We start from the raw sequence: 12,922 nt of genomic DNA on the forward strand, positions 1-12,922 counted from the left end.
AAAATTCTTCCATAATTAATTGTATTATCATCATTTTCTAATATGTCTGCTTAATAAAGTTGCAGGATACATAAGTAATATACAGAAATCTGTTGCTTTTCTATATACTAATAGTGAACTATCAGAAAGAGAAAGCAAGAAAAAAATCCCATTTACATTTACAATCTCATCAAAAAGAATAAAATACCTAGGAATAAACTTAACCAAAGAGGTGAAAGACCTATACTCTGAAAACTATAAAACACTGATGAAAGAAACTGAAGATGATACAAAGCCATGGGAAGATATACTGTGTTCTTGGACTGGAAGAGTACTGTTAAAATTTCCATACTACCCAAAGCAATCCCTATCAAAATAGCCACAACATTTTTCACAGAACTAGAACAAATAATCCCAAAATTTATATGGAACCACAAAAGACCCTGAACTGCCAAAGCAATTTAGAGAAAGCTGAACAGAGCTGGAGGTATCGTGCTCCCTATTTCAGACTATACAATACTACAGTAGTCAAAATAGCACAGTAATGGCACAAAAACAGACACATAGATCAATGGAACAGAATAGAGAGTCCAGAAATAAACCAACACACCTATCTTCAATTAGTCTATGACAAAGGAGGCAAAAACATACAATGGAGAAAAGAAAGTTTCTTCAACAAAGGGTGCCTTCAATAAGTGGTAAAACTGGACAGCCAAATGTAAAAGAATGAAATTAGAACATTTTCTCACACCACATACAAAAATAAACTCAAATGGATTAAAGACATAAATGTAAGACCAGAAACCATAAAACTCCTAAAAGAGAACACAGGCAGAACACTCTGACATAAATCATACTAATATTGTTTGAGATTTGTTTCCTAAGGCAAGGGAAACAAAAAATAAACAAATGGGACCTCATAAAACTGAAAAGCTTTTACACAGAATAGGAAACCATTGACAAAACAAAAAGATGACGTACTGAATGGGAGAAAATATTTGTATAAGATACGACCAATAAGGGGTTAATATCCAAAATTTATAAACAGCTCATACAACCCAATATAAAAAAAAAATCCAATCAAAAAAATGGACAGAAGACCTGAAAGATATTTTTCCAAACAAGATAACAAAGAAAGGGCTTCGCTGGTGGCACAGTGGTTGAGAGTCCGCCTGCCGATGCAGGAGACGCGGGTTCGTGCCCCGGTCCAGGAAGATTCCACATGCCGCGGAGCGGCTGTGCCCGTTAGCCATGGCCGCTGAGCCTGTGCGTCCGGAGCCTGTGCTCCACAACGGGAGAGGCCACAACGATGGGAGGCCCGCATACCGCAAAAAAAAAAAAAAAAAAGTCTACAGATAACAAAGATTGTTAAGGATTTGTAGAAAAAGGAGCCCTTGTATACAGTTGGTGGGAATGAAAACTGTTAAAGCCACTATGGAAAACAGTATGGAGGTTTCTCAAAAAACTAAAAGTAGAACTACCATATGATCCAGCAATTCCACTGCTGGGTATATATCCAAAGAAAATGAAAACACTAATTCAAAAAGATACACACACCCTAATGTTCATAGCAGCACTACTATTTACAATAGCCAAGACATGGAAGCAACCTAACTGTCCATAGCAAGTGAATGGATAAAGAAGATACAGTATTATATATATATACAATGGAATATTACTCAACCATAAAAAAGAATGAAATGCTGCCATTTGCAACAACATGGATACCTAGAGGGTATTATTCTTGGTGAGATAAGTCAGAGAAAGACAAATACGCTGTTATCACATATATAGAATCTAAAAAAATAAAACAAACCAATGTATATAACAAACCAATGTATAAACAGAAACAGACTCACTGATATAGAGAACAAAGTAATGGTTGCCAGTGGGGAGAGGGAAGGGGGAGGGGCAAAATAGCGTTTTGGAATTAAGAGATACAAACTACTAGGTATAAAATAAATAAGCAACAAGGATATATTGTACAGCACAGGGAATATAACCACCATTTTGTAATAACTTTAAATGGAGTATGATCTATAAAAATACTGAATCACTACATTATATACCTGAAACTAGTACAATATTATAAATCAATTATACGTCAATAAAAAAAATAAACAGTTCTTATATAATCTTCTTGAAACTGCAGGTCAAGTTCTTTTGTAGTTCAACTTAGTGCAATGATGAATGACAAGGCAAAAGTACAGCCATAAGAAAATATTCTTAAGGAATGAAAGTAAACAATCCTGGCCATATTCATGGAAAATGATAAAGCCAAATGTAAGTTACATCACCCATGTTATTCAGACAACGGATTATGGGGAAAAGACCCAGAACTTTACAAAAGTTTTCTTAACTGTTTCCAATACATATCCTGGGGGAAAGTACATTTAATACTATCTTTCTTTGTTCTTTTAGAGTTCTTCCATTTGGTGCATTTGCAAACAAGTCAGTGTGCTCAACTAAAGGAATGGAGCAAGGACACCACAGGATGGATTTTCTCAAAATTTATGAGGAAAACCAATTTAATTTCTATAATTCCAAGTTTGATTTCTATAACTCTCTACTGACATGATGAACAGATATAACAGGGCAGTTCAATTTTACCTGATATAAGATGCTTTTGATGTTTAGGAACATATCTCTCAAGGAGACGCTTCATACATGAGTCTTTAGCTTCATCCAAAGCACACTTTCCACTGTCATTTCTAAATAAAGGATCTGCTCCATTCAAAAGAAGTAACTGTGCCACCTAGAGGAAGATTTTGTGAGGGAGCCCAGACAAAAGGTGTATTATTATAAATGTGTGCCAGCATACAACTCTAAGCAACATTAAATATTTCTTTCAACAATACAGTTTGGGTTTCCTGTAACATTACTGCCCCAAACCAAAAATTGATGTAACTGCTACTGAATCATAATTTATTAATATAAATATGCCTTCTCTTACAAAAAAAAAAAAAAGGAGAGAGGAAGTAAGGAAGAGGGAGGGAAGGAGGAATGGAGCGAGGGGCAGAAATGTTTGTGGTTCAGTTGCTGATGAAATGGAGCTAGCAGATATACCAGGAATTAGGATTACATTCTGTAGTAGTAAATGTAATTTTAACAGGTTCCAGGAAATAGCTATGTCTTCTGTATAGACCTGTGTTGCTGCTGCTCCCCCTCGGTATCAGAGAGAAACAGGTAAATCTTTAATCTGTTACTGCTCCTCGAGTAACCTCCTCTATGAAGCTCTCCCTGACCTCCTCACCCACTGATCCCCTAGAGAAAAATGACCTCTTCCTACTTTTATGTACATATTTTATGTCCAATATGCTGTATATTATACTTATTTCTTATATATTTCTCCCTCCTGTACTCCAAGTTTTTTGAGGGTAGGACTCTGTTTTCTTTTAAAATTAATTTATTATTTTTGAATAGGAAATTAATAAATACGGTTCAAAATACAGAAGGCTCAGAGAAGTAGACAATGAAAAATAAGTTTCCCTCCTCAACCCTTGTCCTCTAGTCATCTAATTATTTTTTCTAAGTCAGCTCTGGTTACAGTTTCTTCTGAACTTTTCCAGAGTTAGTCTAGTCCAACAGGTATATATGTACGAATCATAACTGTGTACATACACTTTTTCTTACACAAGTGGTCATATACTATATACATTCCTGCCCACCCCACCCTGCAACAGACTTTGAAGATTGTTCCAAATCAGTATGGATTGAACTTTCTTTTTAGCAGCTGAGTAATAGTTTACTTTTGAATGTACTATATGAATGTACTATAATTTACTTAACCAGTACCCTACTGATGCACGTTTAAGTTGCTTCCAAGTTTTTGCAACAGATATATGTCTTAATCATCTTTATATTCCCAGTGTCTATTTCAGTATCTGGCATAGAGTATATATTTAATAAATGTTGTTTAATAAAAGAATGAATGTTGACCAAGGAGGATGTGGGTAACAGGCTTTAAATAACATACTAAATGAAGCCTAGATTTCTCTGTTAATGTCTGGAATGAGAGAAAGGATCTGAATTTCTGAAAATTTTATGCATCTGAAGATTAAAGATATATACATTTTTCCTTTTATAAGAAAGCATTCTAGGAGAGAAAAATGCCCCACCACACACAAGGAGAATATGAGCCAAATCTTTTAAAAATTATTAAGACTCAGCAACTTGATTCTGCTTTTCAAATGGCTTTACTGTGGGAGTTTAATGCTAGATAGGGGGATTGAAAGTAACAGTAGATACAATTAAATTTATAATTCATATTCCTGGAGCTTCACATTTTGTTTAGTAATACAAATAGAGTGTACCACTTTTTTTTCAGGAAAAGTAGTTTCATAAGTGGGTTGCCAAAGGAACTGTGTTGCTTACCTCTGAGGTTTTATGTCAAATAATAAGCCATGAAGTATGAAAGTAACTCAGGATCAACAAGCATGAGAAAGAAGATGGGAGGAAGGGAAAAGGCAAGGGCTAGAGCGTCACTTTTCTGGAAATCTGGGTTGGTGATCCCAAGGGAGTGAATACATTACTTTGGCAGTCTCTGTTTTAGACTCTGGATACTCTGCTTCACCAACTATGCACATTTACCAATTCTCTCTATAGCTTGGTATCAGGAATTCTGAAGCCTAACTAACATATCCTCTTTAAAAAACTCTCTTCTTACCAAATGGCAGTAAATCAGTTATTTCCACTACGTTTTTTACCCCTATTTTAAATCTGCGTTTAGGTTCTGTATTAGTTATCTGTTGCTACCTAACAAGTTACCCCAAAACTTAGTAGCTTAAAACAATAATAAATATTTATAATCTCATAGTTTCTGTGGGTCAGGAATTTGGGAGTGGCCACAGGTGGGTGGTTCTGCCTCAGGGTCTCTCATGAGATTACAGTCAAAATGTTGGCTGGAGATACAATCACCTAAAAGCTTGCCTGGGGACTTCCCTGGTGGTGCAGTAGTTAAGAATCCACCTGCCAAGGCAGGGGACACGGTTCGAGCCCTGGTCCGGGAAGATCCCACATGCCGCGGAGCAACTAAGCCCGTGAGGCACAACTACTGAGCCTGCACTCTAGAGCCCGCGAACCACAACTAATGAGCCCACGTGCCACAACTACTGAGCCTATGTGCCTAGAGCCCATGCTCCGCAACAAGAGAAGCCACTGCAATGAGAAGCCCGTGCACCGCAACGAAGAGTAGCCCCTGCTCGCCGCAAGTAGAGAAAGCCCACATGCAACAATGAAGACCCAATGCGGCCAAATATAAATAAATAAAATAAATTTATTTTTAAAAATTTAAAAATTAAAAAATAAACAAAAGTTTGCCTGGGATTGGAGGATCTTTCTAAGATGGCTCACTCACATGGCTGTGGGCAGGAGGCCTTTGTCCACTGCCACGTGAACCTCTCCATGGAGCTGCTTGAGTGGCTGCACGAAATGACATCTGGCTTCTCCCAGCGTTGCTGAACAAGTGAGTGAGAGAACAAGGAAGAAGCCGCAACAGTTTTCAACCTAGTCTTAGAAGTCATGTACTGTGTCACTCCTGCCACACTGTGTTTGTTAGAAGCAACTCACTGAAACTCCAGCCTACCCTCCTGAGGAGAGGAATCAGGATCCACCTTTCGAAGGGAGGACTGTTAAAGAATTTGTGGACATATTTTAAGATTACCACATGTTCTTAACTGGAACAAGCAGAGCAATTTCAGTAAGTGGCTGGCCTCACAATCCCCACTTATTTAGTTCATCGAACAGTAGGCCCCATGAGGAAATACACTGCTACTTAAGGCTTGCCCGTGGCTTTTCACCTTTAATCGTATTATTGACTCTAGTGCTTTCCTCCCTCTAGAATCAGCTGACTTCTGTGTGGCTGAACCACACTGACTCCATTTTGTCAGCTCTATCTTAGGTCTGAAGTCCTACCCCTCCCCTTTCTGCATGATTAAGCTTTAGCCTACTCAACAAAGGAATGTGCCCAAGCCAGATAAATTCCCTGTCAACTTTTACCCTTGCTGACAGAAAACTGGAAGAGTGTCTTCTGTTGACACAGATGCTTAATGGTCATGAGACCCCCCAGGGGGAGGAAAAATCTCCAGTTCCAGTTAGTGTGGACATGCTTCTCATTTGGTAGTCAGATTCTGTTGTTAGCTTTGGCCGCTTTAAATCTCCCTGTGCTCCTTTCAGTGGTGAGGAGCACAGCTGTGAATGCCTCTGGATTGTGTCTGCCCAATCCTGCCAGTATGTAAGCTACTCACAATAAACTTCACAATTGCACTTTATGGAATTGCCTGCTTTGTTTTCCAGTCTCAAAGTTCCTTTTCAGTTTGGAGGATATTAGAAAAAGAGATACAAGTATAAAATCAAAGTTATTATGAATCTATAATATTAAGTCTGAAATGGAAATATCAGTAAGAACTCATGATTTGTTTTTCTTTCTAAAAGTATACATTTCACTGAAAATGCCTAAAAACAATGACATCCAATAGCAATGAGCACACATAGCACCCAGATTGTGGTCTCTGATAGTTTTTACATTAAAACACCATTTAGAGAAAATATGGGAAGAAACATAGATAAAGTCAGTCAAATCCAGAATTTAGGAAATTCTATAAGACAAATGACCCAGGTTCTAGAAGACACACACAAAAGAAAATATAGGAAGAACTGTTATAGATTAAAACATACTTAAGAGGGACTTCTCTGGTGGTCCAGTGGTAAAGAATCCACCTCCCAATGCAGGGGACGCAGGTTCAATCCCTAGTCAGGGAACTAAGATCCCGCATGCCGCAGGTCAACTAAGCCTGCATGCCACAACTACTAAGCTCCTGCACCTCAACTAGAGCCCACGTGCTGCAAACTACAGAGCCCACACACTCTGGAGCCTGGGCACTACAATTAGAGAAGAGAAAACTCGCATGCCACAACTAGAGAGAAGCCCGAGCACTATAACAAAGAGCCCACGCGCCACAACGAAAAATCCCGCATGCCTCAATGAAGATCCAGTATGCCACAACTAAGACCCGACGCAGCCAAAAATAAATTAAATAAATAAATAATAAACCTTTAAAAAAACCACACACACTTAAGAGACATAACAAACACATGAAAAGTACAGACATTGATAGATCATGATTCAAACAAAAACTTGTAATAAAAAACATTTTTAGATAATTTGGGGAAATTTAAATATGGACTAGATATTATTAAGTGGTATTTAAAATTTCAATTTTTATAAGGTAAGATGATAAAAAATGTGGGTGTGGAAAAAAATGTCCTTATCTGTTAGAGATGCAGGTACAAGTATTTATGGATAAAATGGTATGATGTCTGGGATTTTAAAAAAATACTCCCAACAACAACAAAACACCATCCATGCTCCGGCCTGTTGATGTGGTATGACTTTTTAAAGTGTAATAGAATATACAATCAAACTTTATAAGAAAGCTCACTCCAGACACAAATGGAATGCATAATCACCATGTGTGGGGGGTATCTTTTCAATATCTGTGAATCCCAGCAACATTGTCAATGAACCTCCAATTCAACATCTCAAATATTTATATACCACAGGATACTTCAGGAGTTAGAGGCCTGTGTCTTTGGTCCCTTTTACTTCACTAAGGGTACAAGAGAAGGCTACATATCTGCAAAGGCCAGAAAGAAGACTGCTAGTTATAGCCTGTGAGGCAGAAGTTAATTGGAGCCAAGTTATCAGGAGGGACAAAGGAAGAACTGAGAAAGAAAAGAAAAAAAGGTATAAATCACCCACGGCTCATATTACCCAAAGGGAGAAAAGATTCTTGACCAGGATAGGTCAGCCCTGGCAAGTTGGAGAGCGGATGGACCATGGAAAGAGAGAAGAAATGCTTTGGCATGAGGTTTCTCTGCTAGAGGCCAGTTTTGAAGAGCAGATAAAAGACAGAGAGAGGGCTCACACCATCACTTGTTCTAGCATTCTTCTGGCCATTAAATTAGGTCCAAGGCAGAATTTTCTCCCCCAAGCCCTCTACAAAATGTGCAGGAATGACCACCTACCGTCAGGTGATACATTATCCAAAAAAAAGCAAAACCACCTAAACCCTCCAAACTAGGAAGGGATATGTCCTATTTGTCTACGCCCATGGTTCCTGGCAGCCTTCCCCAGTTTTACCTGTGGTAGGCATTTCTTCTGGAGGAACACTGAACAGATCTTCCTGAGCCTTGTTGATTAGCCCCCTCTCCTACCCTAGAGGTTTTAAACCCAGAGGCAACTTCCAATACTTGAAATAAATAATAAGCTATTTTCACAAGTGCCTCAGACCAATGCAGTTCCTGGACCAGAAAAATGTCTAGGAAGCTCAGAACATATATGATAAAGCAAGTGTGCTGGAATTCATAATCTTAATTAATATTACCATTATTGAAGCTACTATTAACCAACTTGTATAGAATTATAGTATTTTGATACTATAACCACTGGTACCTCTGTGCTGGTGTGTACTGGCTGATCATTAAAACCTGGGAGGTTCTCATGTCTTAGTCTGACTCTGAAAGTAACACTAGACTACAAAAAGCTGTAAGCCTGCTATCAGGGCTGGACATCACTGTGTAACACTCTAAGAAGGAAATGTTCTCCTAAAGCCTATAAAGAACCATACAAAAAGAGTCTAAAGAAATTTTAAAAATACTGTGTATAACCAAAATACGCATTCTGAAGTTATTAAAAGTAACATGTAAAATGGGATCTACCACATTAGGCACAAATGATCCATCACACAGTAAAATTTTATTATGAATTCTGAGTATTGATTAGCAGAATGAACTGAAACTGGATCCCTATCTGTTTTTCTATTGCTTGGTCCCAGAGGTTTTTAATACTTGCAGAATGTAGTGTTTGCTCTGCCAACAAAAGAATCACAGTACCTTATAATGTCCATTCATCACAGCATCATGTAGGGGAGTGATCTGGTACATTCCTCTGATATTTACATCTGCTCCACCCTTTAATAGTTCACTTGCTGTCTGATAAAATCCTCCTACACTAGCTTCATGAAGTGCTGTCCAACCTGTTACACAAAAAAGAAATGGTGTTTGTTTATATTTGGCATCTTAATAATGTTTGTGCTTGCCCTTAAAATAAGAACTCTAATTCTAAGTTGTTGCTTTAAAAATATTTTGGTTATACGAGACAAGATAATCTCACCATGAAAGCAACCTGTATTATTTGTGGATTCAATAAATCTGATGGACAAATAAAATTCCTACCCCTAATTCTGTTGGTGTTAATATGGAAAAATATGAAAATAAGTAAAATATTTGAAACTATTTTTGCCCCCCTCAAATAAAAAGGCTGTAAGGGGGTCATTATTAGCTCATAGAGAATGCTGGTTGCAGGCTACTTTTCTGCAGAGAAGAGGGGGAAAAGCCTTATTTGTAACTCAAGGTACTTCCATTAAAATAACCCACCCAGCCAGCAAGACTACGCAGAAGTCAGTTCAAAAGTATACAGTCGACTCATGAACAACATGGGTTTGAACTATGCAGGTTTACCTTATACACAGATTTTTTTCCAACAGTAAATACTGCAGCACTACACAATCGGAGGTTAGCTGAAGGAGTAACCATGGATACGGAGGGCTGTAACTGTAACTTATTCTCAGATTTTTGACCACACAGAGGGTTAGCACCCTTAACTCCCACGTTGTTCATGGGTCAACTGTATATTTCTTTTCTCCCTATTTGCAAAAAGTTAGTTACAGTAAATTCAACAAACATACCACAAACTGCTCCAAGAAAACCAGTTATCCAAATAAATATCTTCTTCCTTTGCTAGCCAGATTTAATGGTGTAAGTCAAAGATATCTAAACTCCAAAAAATCATACGATTGATATAAGAAAACATAAAAAGTTGCAAGTTAAAGTGTGCTTCATTCTTTCCTTCCATAAACCAAGTTTCACAATCTTGGCACTAACATTTTCAGAACCTTCTCCATAATCCAGTTTCTCAACCTTGGCACTGACATTTTGGGCTAAATGTTCTGGGCACTGTAGGATGTTTAGCAGTATCCCTGGTCTTAATCCATCAGATGCCAGTAGTACCCTGCTGCCCATTCCAGTTGTAAAAACTAAAAATGTTTCCAGAAACTACCAAATGTCCCCTTTGAGGGGACACTCCAGTTAAGAACGTCTATAGAAGGAATTTCTCCAATAGTATTAATTAGAAAGCCTTGAGGAAGAAATGAAGAGCACCAAAACTGGTAAATATATAGTTAATAGAATTTATTTTCTATAGATTTCCTTAAAATACACAAGGCTACTTAAAGCAAAAATTATAACTTTATGTTTTGGAGTTTATCCTGTATATACATGTAATATATGCGACAGACATAACATAAAGGATAAGGGAGGGGCTTCCCTGGTGGCACAGTGGTTAAGAATCCGCCTGCCAATGCAGGCGACATGGGTTCAAGCCCTGAGCCAGGAAGATCCCACATGTCACGGAGCAACTAAGCGCATGTGCCGCAACTACTGTGCCTGTGCTCTAGAGCCCACGAGCCACAACTACTGAGCCTGTGTGCCACAAGTACTGAAGCCCGTGTGCCTAGAGCCCACGCTCCACAACAAGAGAAGCCACTGCAATGAGAAGCCTGCACACAGCAACGAAGAGTAGCCCCCACTCACTGCAACTAGAGAAAGACCACGCACAGCAATGAAGACCCAACATAGCCAAAAATAAATAAATAAATTTATTAAAAAAAAAAAGGAAAAGGGAGATGTATTTGATGTTCTTACATTTTATATGAAGTATTACAATATTAACTCTAAGAAGACTATAAAATATTAAAAATGTATATTGTAATCCCTAGAGTAATCACTACAAAATAATGCAAAGACAAAACCAAATAGATGAAGACACAAGAAACACAAGTAAAATGGCAGTAAATCCAAATATATTAAATGAAAATCGACTAATTACCCCCAATTAGACAGGCAGAGGTTGTCAGAATGAAATTAGAACATTTTCTTACACCATATACAAAAATAAACTCAAAAAGGATTGAAGATGTAAATGTAAGATGGGAAAACTCCCAGAAGAAAACATAGGCAGAACACACTTTGACATAAATCATAGCAATATTTTTTTGGATCTGTCTCTTAAGATGAAGGAAACAAAAGCAAAAATAAATGAATGGGACCTAGTTAAACTGAAAAGCTTTTGCACAGCAAAGGAAACCATCAACAAAACAAAAAGACAATGTACTGGATGGGAGAAAACATTTGCAAATGATATGACCAATAAGAGGTTAATATCCAAAATACATAAACAGCTCATACAACTCAATATCAAAAAACAAACAGGCCAATCAAAAAATGGGCAGAAGACCTGAACAGACATTTTTCCAAAGAAGACATACAGCTGGCTAACAGGCACATGAAAAGATGCTCAAAATGAAAAATTATCAGAGAAATGAAAATCAAAACCACAATGAGATATCACCTCACAACTGTCAAAATGGCTATCATCAAAAAGTCTGCAAATAACAAAGGCTGGTGAGGAAGCAGAGAAAAGAGAACCCTTGTACACTGTTGGTGGAAATGTAAATTGGTACAGCCACTATGGAAAACTGTATGGAAGTTCCTCAAAAACCAAAAAACAGAACTACCTTATGATCCAGCAATTCTACTGCTGGGTATGTATCTGAAGAAAATGAAAACACTAATTTGAAGATACATGCACCTCAACGTTCACAGCAGCATTATTTACAAATAGTCAAGATTTGGAAGCAACTTAAGTGCCCAACAATGAAGAACAGAAAAAGAAGATGTGGTACACACACACACACACACACACACACACACACACACACACACAATGGAATATTATTCAGCCATAAAAAAGAATGGAATCTGTCATTTGCAACAATGTGGATGGACCTAGAGAGTACTATGCTTAGTGAAATACAACAGAGAAAGACAAATACTATATGTTATGACATGTGTGAAATCTAAAAATTAAAAAGAAATGTACATAACAAAACAGAAACAGACTTACACATATAGAGTAAAAAGTAATGGCTACCAGTGGATAGAGGGAAGTGGGGAGGGGCAAGAAAGGGGTAGGGAATTAAGAGACACAATCTACTGAGACACAATCTACTATGTACAAAATACATAAGCAATATGGAAATATTGTAAGGACTGGGAAATATAGCCATTATTTTGTATTAACTTTAAATGGAGTATAACATATAAAAATATTGCATCACTATGTTGTATACCTGAAACTAACATAATATTGTAAATCAACTAAACTTCAATTTTTAAAAATAATAAAGAAATAAATGTTTGAGAAAGCCATGTTGGAGTTGAAAGAATAATTTAAAAAATAAAAAATATGTATACTGGCCTCTGCCCCCTGGTTCCTAACACAGAGCTCCTAAAACCCTTGTAAACAGGGGTGGCAGGATGATCTTTTGTCCTTATAGTCTTTGACCCTAGTTCCTGATACAGAATTTCCAAGACCTTTGTAATTTCCTGAATGATAGGAGAATCTGTCTCAGAGCTCCTAAAATCCCTTGGAATTTCCTGGGAGATATAAGTGTATTTTGTTCCAATGAGGCAAGTTTTGGTGGGCTCATAGATGAGGCTGGTCACCAAAAAGACCAAGTCATAATTAGAAGCTGGAACTTTCAGGTCTGCCTCTGTTCTTCAGAAAGGAGAGAGGGGCTAGAAATGGATTTAATAATCGATCATGCCTATGTGATGAAGTCTCCATAAAAATCCCCAAAGTATGGGGTTTGGAGAGCTTATCCAGGTTGGTGAACACATCTGAATGCTGAGAGGACAGCACGCCCCAATTCCATGGAGACAGAATTTCCTGTGTTTCGGACCCTTCCAGACCTCACCTTATGTACCCTTTTTATCTGGCTTTTCATCTGTATCCTTAATCATATGCTTTATTATATAATAAACT

General features: G+C 37.6%; 1 protein-coding gene across 8 annotated transcripts in view; it reads right to left on the bottom strand.

Moving 5' to 3' along the window:
* Window positions 1-12,922, bottom strand: part of ANKRD31 (ankyrin repeat domain 31) — a 128,721-nt gene that overhangs the window by 68,089 nt on the left and 47,710 nt on the right. For all 8 annotated transcript variants that reach the window (XM_073802216.1, XM_073802219.1, XM_033852945.2 and 5 more), the window contains 2 exons: window positions 8,872-9,014; window positions 2,590-2,734 (listed from right to left, as the gene is read on the bottom strand). In XM_073802216.1, coding sequence (XP_073658317.1) covers window positions 2,590-2,734; window positions 8,872-9,014 — 288 coding nt within the window. The remainder of the gene's footprint in view (window positions 1-2,589; window positions 2,735-8,871; window positions 9,015-12,922) is intronic.

This window comes from Tursiops truncatus, chromosome 3 (genome assembly GCF_011762595.2).
Source record: "Tursiops truncatus isolate mTurTru1 chromosome 3, mTurTru1.mat.Y, whole genome shotgun sequence".
Lineage (NCBI taxonomy): Eukaryota > Metazoa > Chordata > Mammalia > Artiodactyla > Delphinidae > Tursiops > Tursiops truncatus.